The sequence below is a fragment of the Chiroxiphia lanceolata genome, chromosome 4 (assembly GCF_009829145.1).
Source record: "Chiroxiphia lanceolata isolate bChiLan1 chromosome 4, bChiLan1.pri, whole genome shotgun sequence".
In the NCBI taxonomy this organism is placed as follows: Eukaryota; Metazoa; Chordata; class Aves; order Passeriformes; family Pipridae; genus Chiroxiphia; species Chiroxiphia lanceolata.
Window position 1 is genome coordinate 31,156,493 of NC_045640.1, and position 19,590 is coordinate 31,176,082.

The 19,590-nt window shown below is 39.5% G+C and overlaps 2 protein-coding genes across 7 annotated transcripts in view; both read left to right on the plus strand.

The window, feature by feature from the left end:
• Window positions 1–9,125, plus strand: part of MICU3 (mitochondrial calcium uptake family member 3) — a 52,096-nt gene extending 42,971 nt beyond the window's left edge. The window contains exon 14 of the mRNA XM_032685157.1: window positions 7,277–9,125. Within this exon, the coding sequence (XP_032541048.1) occupies window positions 7,277–7,387 (111 nt within the window). The 3' untranslated portion in view covers window positions 7,388–9,125. The remainder of the gene's footprint in view (window positions 1–7,276) is intronic.
• Window positions 9,126–18,130: 9,005 nt separating this feature from the next.
• ZDHHC2 (zinc finger DHHC-type palmitoyltransferase 2) overlaps window positions 18,131–19,590 on the plus strand; it is a 37,408-nt gene continuing 35,948 nt past the window's right edge. For 2 of the 6 annotated variants that reach the window (XM_032686199.1, XM_032686198.1), the window contains exon 1: window positions 19,253–19,511. Coding sequence is in view for 2 of the 6 variants with exons in the window: in XM_032686196.1 (XP_032542087.1) it covers window positions 18,310–18,481 (172 nt within the window). In the remaining 4 variants the exon portion in view is untranslated. Of the gene's footprint in view, window positions 18,149–18,297; window positions 18,482–19,252; window positions 19,512–19,590 lie in introns of those variants that run through there. The other 4 variants (XM_032686200.1, XR_004356780.1, XM_032686196.1 and 1 more) reach the window with 4 other exon arrangements.

The window sequence follows — 19,590 nt, forward strand, 5'->3', positions numbered from 1 at the left end:
AGTGCCAGGGGAATGTTATAGTAGCAGAAAATTTTTTAATTAGGGTACAATCAACAAAAGCCTTTTTTTATATATATGATGGGCTTAACATTTTAACTAAACATAAAATGGTGTTCTTACTGACAACCTTATCACTTAAGACATAAATCTTAAGCTGCATTATGGTTCTTAGATTCACATTTCAGTATGTTATTTCTGTGATGTAATTTTAGTTATTTTAGTTAGATTCCTAAATATAATGTTAGAACTTATTGTGAAGTGGTGTTGAGTTTAATAGTTTACTTGTTATTTCTGTAATATTATGATCGAACATAAAATGTGGATAACAACCACTGAATTTGTAACAAACTTATTTCCTTGTTGGTCCTCAGTTCCTTTTATTATGGTGTGGGAATGATGATTGTTTCATAATCGTTTTAAGATGTTTGGCTATATGTTTTAATTGTTTACTAATTGTAAGTGTGCAGTGTATGGTTATTTAACCAGAAAATGGTCTGCTTACTAAGTAATTTTTATATTACATGTTTCTATTTCACAAAAAGCATGACAGAAATCACATATAATCCTAAAAAATCTGTATCATCCAGCACTATTCTGTCTCATGTATGTATCTTTCTTTTCCCTAGACCTCCATAAAATATTGCCATGGATTGTAAAAGAACTATAAAGAATAGCCAAGGACATTCAGAAGAATAACACAGTCTTTCATAAATTACATGTCTAATTTTAATAAGATACTAAATACCTCCTAGATTGCATAGGAGATGATCATGATTTGGTCCTCCAATTCTGTTAAATGCATTCTCTTCATTAATCAGTAGTATTCCAAGACAATTACAGTACCAAACCAAGGAATTACAATTTCCAGTAAGTTTTCTCAAGTGTCACACAAACCTGATTTTTCCAAGAGTGGGTAGTAGTAAAAATTCTGCAGAAATTTGCTTTTTCAGTTTAATAAACACCCGCTACCCACTCCAGTCTTGGTTTAGAACGAAAAGTAGAAAACATGTAAGAACCTTTTTCACAGAACAAATTGGTGGAAGGTCATTGATTGCTTCCTGTTGTTTGTACATTAAAAGTGAAACAGTATTTAATGTGTCCATAACAAGTAAAAATTTGCCCTCTTGCTCCTGCAGTGTGGAGGCACAAATGTTGTCTTGGTCCTAAATCAAAACTAACAAATCACTAACCTCTTCTTTGTCAATAACTGTGTTTTCCATCCGTATGAAGATTCGGTCAGTTCCATTATACAGATAAAAGATCATAACAGCTTCTGCTTATGCAGTATTTTGTAACAGCATAGAAATCTTTGCCATGAGAAATATGAAGCTGTTTACGAAGTATAAATGCTCAATTTTAATGTAAAGTATCCCACAATTAATGTCTATCCAAATCAGTGTAGTGTCTGATTATCACTCTAAAAACGTCCAAAAATTACAGTTTCAGCTAGGCCTACGATTTGAAGTATGATTTTACAACTAACATCTTATACTTAGCAATTCAACGTTTTAAAAAGTTGTTTTGCTAAAATATTTGCTCAGAATCATGAGGGCATAACAGAGTTTGGTACCAGGACCATATATTTTAGAAAAGAGCATTTTGTGGTTATGTAGTCAAACTAAAGCAAACATATTAAAGAGCAAAGAGTTACACAAGTCCAGTGAAAATGGAGCTCTGAAACATCAGTCAGAACCTACCAAGTTTGATGTATTTAAAAGCTTAGCCATGACACTACAAACTTGAGGAGGATCAAGTGCTACTTCTTATAGGAACATAATAAATTTGCATTTTAATATAAATTTAAATACGTTTTTGGAAAAGTAAATGTCTTAAAGAGTTTATCAAATGACATTTCTCTCTTTCTGCAATTTAGTAGCATAACCCGAAACCTCGTTTTGGCTTTAGTAGTTTGAAACCAATTCATATGTTAGGCTGCCATCAGGTGGTCATTCAGAGTACTGCCGTAAACTTACTAAAATGTACAGACATGAAAAACTTTATTTTTGCTTAATGTTTAATTAAATTAGTTATTTCCTTTTTTTATTATTAATTTAAAAATATATAAGAATATTCCCTTTCCTTTATAAATTCCATTTTTAAACTGAAAGACTTGGGACTTAATGACTAAATGCTAAACGTTCTGCATAACACATACTGTACTGTATCTCCTAGCTCTTTGTCACTTAAAGCCATTTTTTGTATTTTCATGATACCGTTGTCTTATGCTTACCTCTGGCTGCCTTCACATGTTGTCTGCATCTGCGCACTTCTCCATCTTCTGCTCCACAGGGCTACAAACCTATACAGAGGTATACTACTTTCAAATCCTGCGTGAGGAAGGAACTCTATAGCAGATAAATGACGGTATGTGTTAGCCACCCAATCTGAGTGTGCTGGCATGCTTGCAAGAATGGCTGAATGTTTAGCTGTCACTGCTTTGTTTCCTGTTCAAAAACTCAGGAAAAGGTTATCTGACTGCAAGCAGTGTGGTAGCTCAAAGCATTACGTTGTGTTTTTGAATGAAGCAATAGAATTTTATGCTGGAGTTGGTGATGACTGACTCACACTGTCACTGTTTTTGTAAGCCAGCTCCAATTTTGTACTGTGTTTGAAATGAGTATTCTTTCATAGTTTCTGTTGCTGTTTTCTGTCTGTCCTGTTACTTCTTTTCAAGTAATTTCCCAGGTACCTATAGTTAATAAGGATTTACCAATGAAGATTGTAGAGGTAGATTTTTCTGACTGTTAGTAACTTGGTTCTACTTCAATTTATACTGTTAGACTTTTGAAAGCAATAATCATTTTTGGCTTGATTAATGCTATACCAGCAGTTTTCAAAAATCAGCACTGTGTCCACACACAATCACCATGACTCTTTCCATGTATGCACTACATGAATGCCCATTCTTACAATTAGATTGTGCTGTGGGTTTCAGTGTAAAAACTGGGGTGTGCATATTCTGTAGCCAAATCGTGAAACTGTTTGTCACGCAGTGGACACAGCAGACACTGTGTGTTGGTAGACATTTCCCTTCTTACATAAAGCAAAAGTTTTTTTCTTTGTGATTTAAAGTTTTTTCCTATTTACATTTAAAAAGTTTGCAGTTGTTGCTATGAAGGCTGTTAGTTCTCAGATGTATTATTTTACAGAGGGGAGGAGCAAAGAGATGTACACCATGACAAACAAGGCCCCATGGTCGGTGGTCAGGTGCCAGTGGACCCTATGCAGTAGCCAGCACATCTCGTGTGCTTCTGAGCCAGGAGGGTTTGACTGTCATTCCCCTGCTGTTTTTAATTCTGAGGTGTAATATTAAGCTTTTATGTTCAATAACCGTCTTCAGATGGCTCCCTATATTATCACATCGGCCTCTGACCTTCTGAATCCTATCCTTTTCTGTCATATGCCTCTCTGACCACTTGTATGCCACTGAGTGTGCTGGGCCTATGGTTTCCATCTTTCTTCCCTAACTCTGAGATAGCATGTCATGAAAGCAAAGCAAAGCATCTTGGATCCTGTTTATCTGGGTTGATGGCTGGCTTCCAGCAACAGTGTAAAATCTAAGTGTTTAAGGATGAGAGGTGGGGTCTGTTTACCCAGACTGGTAGCCCATCAGCTCTCCAGTCCCAATAGTGTTTTTCCTTTGTAGACCCTTGCACGAGATAGACAAGGGAGAGGAAATATATCTAAACTATTGACCTTTCCTGTGGCACGACATGTCATGTATCATGAACTGTGTTCTTTGTAACTTTTCAGACCATTTTTTTTTAGTGAAGTGTGTCACATCTTTTGAACAGGCCGTTTCTCTGAAATTCAGCAGTAGAGATGGCTTGGGGCATGTCCAGGCTTACAGAGATGGTTTGTCCTCCTAGAAGGAAGATGAGTTCTGTTTGATTTGTGTATGTTCTTGTACATGTAACATTCAGCATGGAGAACAGAGATAGTTCTGTCTTTACCATACCTTGTGGAGTGAAAGTGGATTTACGTAACTCTAAAAATTATTATTTTCCATTTAGTTTATAAATAATAAAGATGGAATCATTGGAGATTTGAAATTGAACAGTTTCAGTGGTTAATTTAATTTCAGTCTGATGTACAAAGAAGCACATAAATATACATGAAATACAAAAATCGTCTGCAACTACATCCCAAAGGTAGATGCAGTACAACTACTATTAATTTTACTTCATTCTAAATATAAAAGTACAGATCATTGTGCTTTGATATACTTCCTATGGTAAATGTAGAACTCTGATGAAGGAGATTAAGATACTTGGCACACACACTACAGATTATACCCTACTTTGAATCTACACCTTGAAAAGGGATAAAGCACATTCTGCTGTACATCACGTAGCTTTAAAATGCACTAATGCCATTTACTCCACTTTGTAAAGAATGTTGTACCCTTATAATAAATAATGATAGTCTGTCCTTGGGAAACCTGTAACAAGCTGTGTGTGGTCCCTGCAGGGCACAGAGCCTGACACAGCATTGGCAGGTACTCCTTTGCATACACTGCAGGGAGAACTGAAAACAACATTTTAGGAGAGAGCTGCCTAACAGAGCATAGAGGAGAACTCTGCTTTGAATCTTATAGAAGGATATAAAGGAAATTTCTAACAAAGCCCTTTCAAAGTTAATTTCTGAAAAGGGATGCTAGAAGCCAATTTAAGAAGGGATTCAAGTCCATCTAAAAATACCGTTTGCCAAACTATTTGCATGGTCAGTAGCTGTGATAGATATTTAAGCCAAATTCTGATTTTATTGACTTCTAAAGTATTGAAAGTAACTGTTACGTGTCACAGATGTAAATCTAGAAATTAAGTTCTATATACCAGTAATTTCCTGAGAATCTTAAGACATTTTGCTTTAAAAGAACTGATTTCTAGATGTTCTGAATGTTGTGGGGTTTCAAAATTTCTGATTTAAGGTTTTTAGGAAGTAATAGTTAAAAGCTGAAAATAGTGCCTTGGGACTGACCGAGGAAGGAAATTTCATTTTGAAAGAGTGAAGCATGGATTCAGAATCTCATTTCTAGCTATGTTTCAACTATAAATTGTTATCTTCTGTAAACACTTCATTCTGTCAAGTGAGATTAAATTTCTCAGGTAGCTAATATTTTTAAAGCTTTTAATTTCTATATTATCCTAGTACATAGCAGTTGAATATATATGTTGTAAGATTAAAAAAAACTAAAAGAGGTTGTTGCTTACTACTTGAAGAGACTTTTGCTTACCTCTTCTCTAAAGTAGAGAAAGTGAGAAGCGTGTGATAAGGCACACCTTACTGACTTATGTTACAAAAGTAATTGAAGGTTACAGAACCTGGGCTTTTGAGTCTAAACCTGACTAGAAGCTTAAAAACATACCTGGATACAGTGGGAGGAGAATGTTCCAGTGAAATATGAAAGCACTGCGGCGTATGTGAACAAAATGTTTTTTCTGTGGATTTGGTACACTGAGGGTAGATGCAAGAATGGTGCATGTGTTAGAAATGACACTGTTCATCTGAACAGTCAGTGTATTTCAGCATTTCTTTTAATGACTTTCATGAACATTTCTCTGAACTTGTTTCATAAAATAAAAAATGTGTACCTTAAAGCACAAGTTAATCAGCTGAATGTGCTTTTGTTAAATAATGCAGTGCAATTTACAAGTAATGCATTTTTTCATGAGATTGACTATAAATTTCAACTATAAATTATGCATTCATGTAAGTATTGTTTCTAATATTTCATTTAAAGTCTGGATTATATACTTCTGTGGATTAGATTGTTTTCTGAATATTTACAACTTCTCTATAAAATTCTATGATTTTTAATTAAAAAAGATGAGTGAGAAGAATAAATGGATATAGGTTTCACTGTCTAATGGTTGATTTTAATGTACTGCAATGTTGCAATATTTTTAACAGCTTCACTCGTTTCAACCAAAACAAGGTATTGGACAATCTCTAATCTTGTGTCATGGTTTTGGCTAAGAGACAGTTAATTTTCTTCTTAGTACCTGGTACTGTGCTGTGTTTTGAATTCAGGATGAGAATAATGTCAGTGACACAGTGATGATGTAGTTGCTACTGAGCAGTGCTTACACTAAGTCAAGGACTTCTCAGCTTTTCCTGGGGTCCTCTACACCCCAGTGAGGAGGCTGGGGGTGCACAAGGAGTTGGAACAGCTGACCCCAACTGGCCTGAGGGATATTCCATACCAAGTGGTGTCATGCTGAGCAAATAAACTGGGAGGAAAGCTGGGTGGGGGCTGCTGCTCAGGAACTGGATGGGCGTTGGTTGGAGGGTGGTGAGCAATTGCTTTGTGCATCACTTGTTTCATATATTTGAATTCTTTTTTCCCTTTTCTGTTAAACTGTCTTTATCTTAGCCCATGAATTTTAGGGGGTTAGGGGTTTTTTTCTGATTTTTCTCTCCAGAGTGGGGGGAGTGATGTTCAGCTGCCTACCCAGTTAAACCATGACACCTTGATACTGTAACCACTTGCCTCCAGACACTGTACTTAAATTGTAAATCATCTCAGAAATTAAAATTACTTGTAAATGTTTTTTACTTCCCTATAGCAATTATAATTCCTGTTTCTCCCTTAGCTTCTTTCCCCAGTTGCTCTAATACTTAGTACCTCTCCATCTTTCTACACCTGCTTTCAAAATAGGCTTGTGAAGTTAGGAATAGTGGAAGAAATAATAAGATCTAGTGATAATTACAGATAGCATAGAGTCTAGTGAACCTCCCAGGCCAGCCCTTGGCCAGTATTCTTCTCCATTCAATGGGCACTTAGTCATGTTGCTGAACTACAGTGCACTTTAGGATTAAGGTAACCTAGAATAGAGAAGCTTTCATGTCATCTGCCTATATTGTATTTGGCTTTTCCTGATGCCTCCGTTTAATGAACATTAGTAATTTTCTGTGCTTTTTGTTTGGTGTCATAAGTGAACTTTTTAGTACAGTGTCAACACAAGCAAGAAACAAAACTAGAAAGGGAGCAGGACATACCTGAATAAAGAGCGAATCCTTTCCTGCAGCTTTTAATATAAATAGGCTATCTGTTGAATGCTAACTGTGTGCTGTGAGGTGAGGATGAATTTTGAATACTGAACCTGTGTATGGATTTATAACCCTCATTTTACAGAAGTAAATTTGATCTTTCATTATTTTAATATTAAAACATCTATCTAGTGTGTATGAGTCTGAGTAAAATATAATGTAGAATTAAAGAATTTAGTGAATGATATCTTTTTTTCAATTGTATGTTTTTCACTTTTCACAGGAGACTCCAAAGTATGGTTGGAAGGAATATTACTCTTGTGTGATGACTGTAACCGGTGAACATCTCAGAGATCTGTGGAAGCAATTTCGGAGACAAGATATGCTGAGATAAAGGAAGGAAGAAGAATTATCTGCACTGGCTAGAAATATTTATTCCTATGAATTCCTAATGAAGAACAAACTAACCCAGGTGAATTGTGACTCTTCCAGCTGCAGTAGAAAATACAGGACTTCTTTTCCACTTAGTGTAGTGATCACCAACTCTTAAAACTGCTTTTCAGTATGTATTTTATTTAAATATTGAACTAACTATTACCTGAGTGGCAGAAGTCTTTTTTTAAGAACATCTTTTGAATATTTTTTTTTATTATTTTGAGATAAGTTTGTCATTAAAAAAAAAGTTTTATGCCTGGGTAGGAAAATGTTTTGGCAATGAAGAGAAACTCCCTGCATCAGCTTAGACTGTGAATTTGCTTTCAGAAGAGCACTATTGAAAGTTTGTGCTAAACTGAAAATGAGAATGCATTAAGTAGCATAACAATTATGTATGAGTTGAATGGACAAATTAAACTCTTAGAAGCCGTAATTTTAAAAAGAGTAAAGCTGTTATGGTTATAATGTGAATGATAGGTATTTACCTAGGAAAAGTACTGTATGAACTATAACGTTCAGATTCTCCAAGTCTTATTATTATGTTTATTAATTTATCCTTTTGAAAAATAGTAGGGATTTTAAGATGTCTTACAAGCAGTATGTCAAAGAAAAGTCAAAATGTTCAAATTCATGTTAAGTAACACACACTTTGTAATATTTATTATAAATATTATTGCCATACACTGATATGTTTCCAGTAGAGTAAAACTTCTTGTATTTCTTGTGAACAGTGCACTTTTTATGAAGGGGCACTGAGTAGAAATTATGGTTGTCTAATTTGCTACTCTGGAATGCAGTATCTGAAAACAAATAACTCGTGTTTGTGTCAAACAAAAGAGCAAAACAAAACATGAATGCATGCAGCAGTACAGAAAAACACTCATTAAGTAATATTATTTGAATATCACACATGAAACATCAGACATAAATTAGGCTGTATAAAGGTTATGGAGAATACAGGCCATCAGTAGCCACTACAACCTGTCATGCCTTCTAGGTTTAAATGTTACTGAAACAGTGGTAGGGACACTGTTATATTTGTTTTTCATATTCTGTAAATTTCTTGTTTTCTATTCAGCAGCAGCATTTTTCTTTACTCCCTTTCAAGATTATTGTCAGGTGGTATGAATTAAGCTCAAACAAAGAAGAACACATATTTTTATACCCTTCTTGAAAAGGTTCATTGAACATTGAATAAGTCTGTATCTGTCCTGGAACAATCTGTGCCTCGAAATCCTTCAAGCTGAATACATACAAACACACACTAAAACTAATGTCAATAAATTGTTATCAGAAAGGCAAATATTTGGTAGTCAGACAATCAAAACAGAACCAAAATAATAGTTTTAAATATCAAATATGTGAAAGCAGACTTTTAGAAATTTTATTCAGTGCACATGTTGCTCAAATACCATCTTATATCACATGTGAATAAGTAGCATTTGTGTAAGTGCACCTAAGTTTAGAAATGTTTAATTTATAGCCAGATTCATCTCTGGTAAAAAAATCAAAACAAAATAGGAAGTAAGTTTTTTTTATTAAGAAATTCCACACTAGGAAGTCCAGAAAAAGTGTGCTAGGTGTTGGCTAAAAACAAAAAGTCAGTTTAGAAAACTATTGAAGGATGATAGTTTAGTTAATATTTCATGATAAAAACTTAGAAAATTTCAACTTTGGTGTCTTTAAACTACTGACAACAAGAAAAAAAATCAAATAAATTGGGATAAAGGTTCTTGAATTGACACAGCAGAACATAGATAAGCTGCAATCCCTGTGTGATCATGTAGGGAATCACCTGTATTCAGTGTATTGTCTTGGTAGGCAGAACTGTCTCACTGCTTCTTGTCAGCATGTAAAAAACCCAGTTTGCTTCTTCAGTGATGAAGGACAAAAAAAAGGGAAGAAGTGACAGGGAGTCATCGAAGGGACTCCCATCTTTCCTTTTCATTCACTACTGCCCACTCACAGTGATCCTTCCCTTGGAGGAAGCAGCAGTACCATCATCATTTTGATCCTCCACTGCCCTAGGCAATAGTGATTGCACTTTGCATTTATGGCTGGCTTGAGACAATTTTGGCATTTTTCTATGTATTTCATAATTGTAGTCACGTAATATAAAGTAGAATGTGAAAGTGTCAGATTAGTTTTTACGAATATTTTTCCTCATGTTTAATAATGTTATTTAATATAAATATGAATATATACATATAATATTTCAAAATAAATGCACTTGAAACTAATTTTCTTTGCAATGTATTTCATTAAAATTCTTTTGTTGTAAAATAATCTTTTTTTTGGTAACATGAATGTGTAAGCGCTTTGAATTAGAGCATCTCACCATCACAAAAAAATAGACTTGTTTTCTTCTTTTGGTCATATCTTGAGATAGCTTTGCTTTTCTGCCACAGAATTCTGTATAAAAGAGCTGGAATGCAAGGACAGGTGAAAACAAGGCAGGGTAACGGCACATGCCATCTGCTATAGAGGCACCCCTCGGATAGGCTGCAGTCACTGTGCTCAATAAGTTCATAAATTATTCAAAATCTGCCAAATTCCTGGCAGCAGAGAAAATGTGTATGCTGCCATGAAACAATGTGAAAAGTTGTGTAAATTAGGGCTTTTTTTTAAAACCAGCTCTTGTTCTCCTCCGTAAGTTAAGAAAACTGTAATAGCGTAAGTGAATATTTAGAGGATGCTTTAGGAACTGCCCACAGATGCCCAGACTAGCTGGGATAAAATGGGAACTAGTAAACCTGCAGCTTTGGGTAGCTCTGTGATACTAACTCTTGCCTGCTCTGATGAATTCCTAGTTCCTGGCAGAATACCCTGTACTACAAGCTCCTTCCTGCTAATCTTCTGATGTTTAAGATTACAGTGGCAGTTTCCCTCCTTGCACATTTTGGCAGTAAGTTGATACAAACTCCTACCACTGCAGATTGTCGTGTTGTATGACACAGAAAGCTATCAGCTTGAAGGAAAAGAAACACTACTGAACAGTAATTGGCAGAATTTTGTTGGTAATACTGCCTAGTTTCTGTAGTTATTTGATCTCTTCCACCTAAATATCAGGATACAAATGCATTGAAATAAAAGGGGAAAAAATTATAGAGAAATTTTTCTTTTTCATTCGACATCATGTGATATTCTTTACTTTATGATGTGTCTTGCTTTCTTGTCCCACTGAGGGTATTTTCAAGACAGTTTCTAGCAAAAGAACTCCAGACTAACACTTGCAGAAGAAAAGGAATCAGACTAAGAGCTTACTATTCAAAAATGAATCTGAAACTAATTTTTAGCAATACAAAGTCTGAAATCCCCTTAAAATCAAGCCAAAACTAATATGAATATTTTCTAATATGTGTGAGGTCTTAATGTACAGTAGTATTCCCTATATCTGAAAATCCATGAAAGTATTTGGCACCCTGAACCTGTCAGCAGGGATATACTGCATTCTTTTTTCTTACGCACACAATTAAATACATGAGGTGTGCTTTAAACTTGAATGGGTAATGTTAATTTTCACCACTAGTTTGACTTATAAATTCCTCCCACAGAGGAGCATTATTATTAGCTAGTAGAATTCCATAAAAATACTAGTACCCACTTGAATTTTTTTATTAAAATACCTAATTTGTATATATAAATATTCATAGAAACAGCAACATATCACTCCTGGGATTTTTTTAACTCTAACCTTGATTCAAAAGCTACAACCTAGATTCAAAAGCAGTGCTATAAAATAAACTTTTAGATATTCAAATCTCTGGAGTAAATCACTGAGTCTGAAGTTAGTCACCTGGGCTTTCCAAAAAATGCATGCAGGGAATTGCACAAGATTCAGAAATACCTCAAACTGTTTTAAATCCACAAACTAAACTAGTTAACCGGGCAGTACTGAGTACAGAGCCATTGTAAGATGTTGGTCCTGGGAGCTGTGCATTCTCCTGTGTTTTCTTTAGTGGCCATTAGCATGTGAGGGGAGAGGGCTCAGTTAGAAAGTGACAGCCAAAAAAACCTGTGCAAACATACACACAGATATGATCCTATGAGAACAACTCCCTGTTACAAGAGTGCTGGGGACAGCATGTGAGAGAGGCCAGAGGTACATTGCCTGGAGCAGAGATGAAGGGCAGGATAGTGGCAGTCAGGATTCAGAGAGATGTGGTAGTTGCAATCCAATTATACATCTTGCCAGAAATAACACGGCTTGTAAAGAGAATATGCCTTTGCAGTTGGAAGTCATGTGACAAAAACCAGTACAAGGAGCAGGGACTGGAATCCAAAGGTCCCTGGTGTTTTGGTCAGATGCCCTCAGAGGCTGCTGGAGCATTTACTTTCTCTGGTGCTGTGAACCTTGCATCCTTTTCCGTATCATTTCAAAAAGAGAGTGGACAAATTACTAAAACTGGCTTACAGGCTGGCAGTTAAAACATTTCCATGGGAAGTGGAAAGAAAGAAATTATGGCTGTTGCTACATTTTATGCAGACATATTCTGAGGATCCCCAGCAACAGAAAGCTTGAACTTTATCCGTGAACAATGGCCAAACCTAGATGTATGACCAAGGCACAAAGTGGCTCAGGTCTGTCAAGGCATTTTGGGGCATTAGCTGTAGACGAAGGTTTAAATGAGCCTATCTAAAATGAAAAAAGGAGGTTGTCAGACTGATAGTTTTAAATTTAGATGTCTACTTTTGGAGTCAACCATTAAGTCACTTAACTTCTATTGCAAATGGCAGAAAGCACTGGATTGGTGCACACAGCATGGGATAAGGTTTCTTAATACAGCTCTTGAGGGGTTTTCCACTACAGGGATTTTGATTTTTGCCTAAGCAGAGACCTCCTTGGGCGACTGTACAGATCTCTATTGCACCAGAACTAGTACTGATTGGAGCTGGTTTAGCTTTATCCTGTATTTCCCACCTTAAGTGACAAAAGGGGAAGCAGCAGGGGAATGAAAATTTACAGATGGGTGCATCTGAGAAAAAAACAATGCATGAATTGCAACAATGCACTACTGCTGAAAGTGACAGAAGAGTGGGTGGATAATAACCCCAAATAGGACTTCAAAAAACTTCCTTGAAGGCAGACTCTGACAAATATAGTATTGTATCAATCCAGAGGTAGCAATCAAGACATTTGAGGAGGGACTTCATTACTTGGAACAAAACAAAAAAAACCCAAAACAAACCACCACAACACCACCAAACAAACAAAAAAAAATCATATGACAACAGTTAGGTTTGGGTATCCAAACAGTTGCAAATAATTGAGTACCGAGCTGAGATGAAGGGAGAGCAAGAAGTTGAATACATCTAGGCCAGTTCTTCAATTAAAATACATTTGACAGCTGGACTGACACTGGGGAGGCTACTTGAGCTGCCTGTTTTCATGTAGCCAGGAGCCACAAACTATACACAGACAGTACCTGACTCCAGCTGAGATGCAACATGCATTTTCTAGGTGACACCTTACGCCAGAGGTGTTGCAGAGGGATTTCTTTTCCTTTGTGTGGTAAGCGTGGTCCGACACTCAAACATTCTGGAGATAAGCGAGCAGAACAGCCACTGTCCTGAAGGCCAGAGAGCATCCCTGTAAAGCTGCTGGTTCACCTAATTAGTGCCTTGTGCGTGTATGTCTGTCTGTGTGCATTCCTGCTTCTAGGTGCTGCTCTGTGTATTGTGTAGGAGCAAATATGTATACTCCTGTCCTACTGTCCCTCCTCCTCTTGCTGCTCCACTGAATACACAGGATGTGGTGGGGGAGAAAGTATTCCACCCTATCAGATTGCTTACATAGGGGAGGACATGTTAAGAGTCTATAGACTGTAAGTGCCTAGTCTGATAATTGCATCTTAAATTAAGAACATTTTTTGTGTGTGCTTATCTGTCACTGTACTCTGCATATACTTAGTCTGGGATTTTTGAAATAGACCAAATAATGAAAGAAATACTGAACTTAAAAAAAGCTATTATGAGTTTATAAAATGAATCATGCTTTATTGCTAACAGACAGAGTTCCAGAAGCATATGGACAACGCTTTCAGGCACATGGTGTGATTCTTGGGGCTGTCCTGTGCAGGACCAGGAGTTGGACTTCAATGATCCTTGTGGGTCCCTTCAAACTCAGAATATTCTGTGATTCTGTGATTTTCAAACTGTTCTAGCACAGTAAACCTGTGACATCTTAAAATTAATTATCTAATAATGTGAAGTCTTTATTTTCCACACTCAGTTGTTGCAATGGTAGTCTTAAGAATTCAGCGTAATTTTATAGTCAAAATGTAATGAGCTAGATAAACATATGGTGTTTCCAGCTACAGATGCTCTCTTACTGCAGTGCTGTGGTATTCAATTCACATACACATTAAGGAGAAGACTTAATTTTCATGATCACATTTCTTTTGTGGCTCATTTTACTTTCTTATTTGTACTGTTTTGAAGTTTTATAACCTTTCAAATTGCATAAAACTGTGCTCTGAAGAGACTCACTATGCTAAATTATCATTAACAGATAATTTTTCTCTGTTATGTGTTAAATATCCTCCCTTTAAATTTCCTTCCATTTTGCTGCCATTACTTTATAAGACTGAGTGTCAGGAACTGTTTATCACACCTTAATAAAATACATTCAAGATGTCTGTGTAACTTCATTAGACATATACAAACCTTCTACTACTGTTTGCTCTAGATAGACAACTTACTAACTACTACTAGTAGTTTCTTACTTCTTAAATGCACCAAAATGCTCTTAACTATCTATACACAGTAAGCAGTGTAGGAATGCAGCATCACCTGACTGTAAGTGTCAAAGAACTTTTAGTGTCAGCAATTGGAACAGTGTAATTCTTTATTTAGAGATGGTTCAACAAAGCAGAGAGGCCCCTAGAGTTGCAAAGGAGTAGTTTCTAATTAGGACTGCATGCTAAGGGTACCAAGATGCCTTCCTTCAGAAAGAGGCACAGTTCCCACCCCTCCCCTTCTGTATCTGAGCCCAGCTGGAATCTATCTGTCAGAGCATATGGAAGGAGAGAGCACCTGCTTTATTAATGTCATCTGACCAAGGACCTTGTCAAGTGAGAAGACAAAGAAGGGGGGAAGCCAAGCATATAGATGCACAACACTCCCAAAAGACAACAGCAGAGAACCCTGGTCAGCCAGACTCATTGACAAGGGTATGTGGAGCAGGAAGCTGCTTGTTTCAGCAAGATCAGCTGCACAAGGGGGGGCAGGTGCTTTCACTAGTGAAACTCAGCCCTGACAGCCAAAGGGGAGAAAGGAACTTGGCTGTTGGCACTTGTGCGAGTGCAGTGCAGAGGCACTGTTGAAGTTGCTGGTGGTTGGGCAGGAAAGCAGCAGCCACCTTCACCAGGGAGGAGACACTGAGTGCCTGGGCTGGGCTCCAGCAGGGAAGAGGATGCTCGGCCACAGAGCTATGTGTGGCAGCCCCTTCCTCTAACATCCCTTCATGCTACCAAGGTCACACAACTGGATACAGAAAATAGTCAGACATGGTAATGTTAGAAATTTCCAAATGTATTCCAGGAGAGACACATTTAAAACAAAAAATCCACCAGCAGTACCTCGCATATACTTTGCCTGAGGAGAAAAGCTGAGTGGTATTACCACTTGTGACAAGAACGTTTTTTTTTCAATTTGCCAAATACTCAAGTTGCCTCCTTAAACACCAGCTACCTTCACAGCCCAGCTCCCGACAAGAAAATTACCTTCATTTCCCCTATCTTTTCCTTGTGAACATTTTCATACAAGCAGCAATAAACTGTTCCCCAAGTAACCTCTCTCATTATAGAGAGAGGCAGCCCAAGTACAGTAATTTGGGAAACTCGTCCATTAACACCTAATGGGTTTAGATTATGCCAGTATTTACTTCTGCCATAGTACAAATTCTCCTTTGAATATGCTCGCTCTTGAGTTGTTCTGCTGTTACTTAAAATGTCTGTAGGTCATACCACAGAGGGAGGAAGAGGAGGAAAGGTACAGAAGAAAGGGTCTCTCATGGCCATCACCGCCATCACCCATGAGTGATGAGAGTCATGGAGGGAATAAAAAGTAACTGTGGCCATGAAGGAGAGCTAGAGAGCCCACGTCCCTGGGACGAAAACACAAGGACAGGTGATTCTTTACAGCTCTGACCAAAGGATGCTCCAAAGTAATTGGCATTATCAGTCAAGGCAGGTTTTTTTGTCCCACCTAAATTAACGTGAGGTTTGCCTGTTTATTTCACTGGATGGGCTAATTTTAAACCAGAATGATCATGATTTTGGAGCTCTGGTAAAGCATATGCTATAATAATTATTATTCATGTAATTAATAGCACACTAAATAGGAAAATTCTGATTATCGTGAAATCTGAGCAGAGAGCAGAGGGTGGTAGTGGCCATGGAAAAGTCAGAAAGCTGGACTACACAAGCCCATTTTCATGAAGGGGTAATAAAAGGCCCCTGACCAGAAATTTTACGATAAATTATAATTTAAGGTCTTTGTAACACATCACCTCTGGCAGATTGCTAACGGCGGAGGGGGACAGACAGATTGCTCTTAGATCAATGTGATCAGGCAAAATGTCCGCTTTATTAGAGGGAAGACAGCTTATAAGCTGCTTGTGACACAGAGATGTGATTCTTTTCTACATTGGATACATAAGAAAAACACACTGAGCTGTACAGTACCAATTGGACCACAGCAGGTGTCCATAAAACTTGTTTTCCTGCCAAAATAACTCCTCCTTCACCTTGGCACAAGGCCTGCAGCCATATCAGTGGCGCAGTATTTCTTACTGTCTGCACCCAGCCATGCCAAGGCAAAGGTCGCAGAAATGCAATAGAAATTGTTCACACAATTTCTGTCCTCCGGCAGACTGCCACCTTTCTATATGCATAATTTTGTATAATAACTATGACTTCAATGAATAAATTACATTATAAAGTTTTCTCTAATTTTTACTGTTTCCCTGGTATGTGTTGTTGTTAATAAGCCCCATATCATATAGAGCATTTTAAAAGTGTTTATAGGAAGAAGTCTTTCACAGCCCCCAAGAATGACGCAAAACATACTTCACATATACAGCATCCAGCTGTGAACTTCTCATGGTGCAGCCACGTCCCTGCAAACACACAACAAAATAGATACATTATCCTTGGTACCTGAGAGAGGTCACTGTCATGTATTTCCAAATAAGTTCAAAAAGCCATCAAATTAATTAAATTGCCTTCATTTCTTTTAACTTTTGCCATTAAAGCATTGGGTGTGCTTCAGGCACTGGTAACCTTATTCCTTATGCTTTTAAAATCTCTTTTGAATAACCAAGGATGTTTGCATTAAAACATAGTAAAGTCAAATACTTTAAATGCTCTATTAAAATGCTGTTCTAAGTGATGACTTGCATAATTAATTAAAGTAAAATAAAGTGCTTTTATTGTCTATGTCATGTTGGTTTTGCTCCCTTTGCTCTTGTTTTGTGAAATATAATATGCAGGAATATCAAATGTATGTTTTTAGCAACATTCACTATATCTTTACCTTTTTAATGTAAAATACATAATTCCCATTATGCAGAATCTTTTCTTAAATTATTATATTCCAGTCTTTTGATGGCATATTTCATTCTTTTCTCTACTGTAATAACCATACATTGAGGAGATGGTTTCACTGAGCCCTTCACAATGATAGACAAGTCTTTCTCTTGAATAGGCAAAGATAATTTACTGCCATGGGATATGTGTTATTCCTTTTGATACATCATCCTGCATTGGCCATTCACCCAGTTCACTGTGGCTAACTGAAATTTCTCTGCTTGATCTTACAATAATGAGGGGTGCATGATTTTTCATCCTATAAAAAAACTGCAGCCATCCGGACAACTTCTGTCTCTTCAACAAATGTGCTACCTACTCCATTTCGTACTCTGAAATCTGACAGCGCACCTACTATTGGGTTTGTCATATTTTCCTCTCTTGTAGCCTGTTCCTAAATCAATAGCAGTTGAATGCCTTCCAGATTGTGATTACTTAGCTTCATGTGTAGTCTCCCGTTTGAGATACTACACAAGCCTTTTTTCAAAACACATTTTAATCAACCGGCTCCTTCCTACCTACTGCGCTGCCGATGCTCTGAAAGGTTCTAGCAGATTGCAGAAACACTACGGCCCATGCTTGGTATTTTCAATTTTGCAATCATAATTCAGCAACAATTTGGGTGCACATACTGCAACGCCGGCTGGGCTTATTGTGACACCTCACGAGCGCTTCATTACGATGGCCAGAAAGTAAAGTCTTTTCGGGGCACAGTGAGTCAGCACAACCCTACGCTCCCTTCCCCCGGCCGAGCAGCCGCCAAGAGCGGGTCTGGTCACCTCGGCCTCGCACAGCCTGTTGCTTGCCATGGCACCGCAGCCCGCAGCACTTGCTTTTCATCGTACAATACTTTGAAACGTTATTTGCAAACGAGGCAGTGCTTTTCCTAACCAGGTGTTTTAAAGCGTTTGCAGGGCGCGGTGAAGTGTCGCCATCCCTGTTGCCGAGGCGGATAAAGCCCGGGGATGCTGCTCCGGGCACGGGGCACTTCCCGGCCCAGTGTCCCTAGACGTGGCGGCCGCTCCGGGCACGACCCGCGCCCTCACCGGGCGGGGCCGCTCTGCGCCCGGCCCGAACTTCTCGGCCGTGCCCCCAGCCCGGCGGAGCCAGTCGGACGCCGACGGGACGCTGTGAGCTCCCAGGCGGCTCTTTCTTGCCACCCTACCCGGGCCGGGGGGAGCGGCGGGCGAGCGGGCGGTGGGCGGAGCGGCCCTGGCGGGGAGGGAGGGGCCGGGGCGGGCTCCGGCGGGGAGCGCGGCCGGGGCCCGGGCCCCCGGAGCGAGCGGCCGGGATGCGGTGCGGGAAGATGGCGGCCCCGCCGCCGCCGCCGGCAGCTGGGGCGCCGGGCGCTTGGGGCGGCGTGCGGCGGCGCTGCCAGCGGCTGCTCTACTGGGTGCCGGTGCTCTTCATCTCCAGCATCCTCTGCTGGTCCTACTACGCCTATGTCACCCAGCTCTGCCTGCGTGAGTGCCGCGGCGGGCGGGGGGCACGGCGGGACGGGGGCGGGCGCCGCCGCCCCTGCCGGAGGAGCGCAGCCGGCGGGACGGACACGGGCTGCGGCGGCGTCTGTGGGGTGTCGGTGCTGGGGCCGCCCCCCGGTGCTGCCGGCGCCGCCGCCACGCCCGCGGGCCGGGCCGGGACCGGGGCAGGGGCTGGGGTTGGGGCTGGGGCTGGCAACGGGCCGGGTCGGGCTGGGCCAGACCCCCTCTCGTCCCGGCCGCTCGGACGAGGGGCATCACCCCGCCTCGTTCTTTCCGCGACCTGGTAGCGCCTGGTTATCCCGCGCGAGGAGGGATCCAGTCGCACGGGGCTTTTCACGGGCGCGAGTTTTCCTCCGTGGAGTGCGCAGCGGGTGGCTGGTCCCAATCCCGGACCTGGGAAGCGGGGTCTGACCATGCGGGTGGCTGAGCAGAGTTCGCCGTCCATTCGGCGTGACAGCTTGTACACAGACACACAGTGCACATACATACACATACATGTAACGTGTGAGGCCATTTGTCAGCCGGCGTGGGAGCAGGAACAGGTAACAGGAAATCCGCGAGTCGCCCCGTGCCACTCTTCAGTCATCTAGAAAATGCCCGGCTGTCACAACTTCTTGGTCCCTTCTTTGGCATCGGAAACCTGCATGTCATTCGGAAGTCATCCTGACCATGCACCTTGGCACCTGTTCCTCAGCGTCAGGCAAATCATTAATCCCATACTGGAGACTGGGTGTGATATGAGTATTTGTGTAAATTTGAGTAGCCAAGCCAGAGGGCTTTATTAAACGACCAGCTTGCCAGGCTCCCTTGTTTTCTCTGGGTTTGGTGTTGGGTTTTTTTCTGATTTTGACTTCTCTTATAGTGTATTCAATTGTAGAAAACAATTGAATCTTTTAATTTTAGGGGCTAGTGTGTGGTATACTGATGTTTCACTAACAGTGTTACAATAATGGCATAAAGGAATATGAGTTGTAAGTCTTCAGCTATTCATCTTGGAAATCTCAGCACTCTGGTATGTAATTTTGATTTTATTTTTTTTATTGTATATAGAAGATTGATAGGATTTTTTTCCTATAGATGCTTGGCTGAGC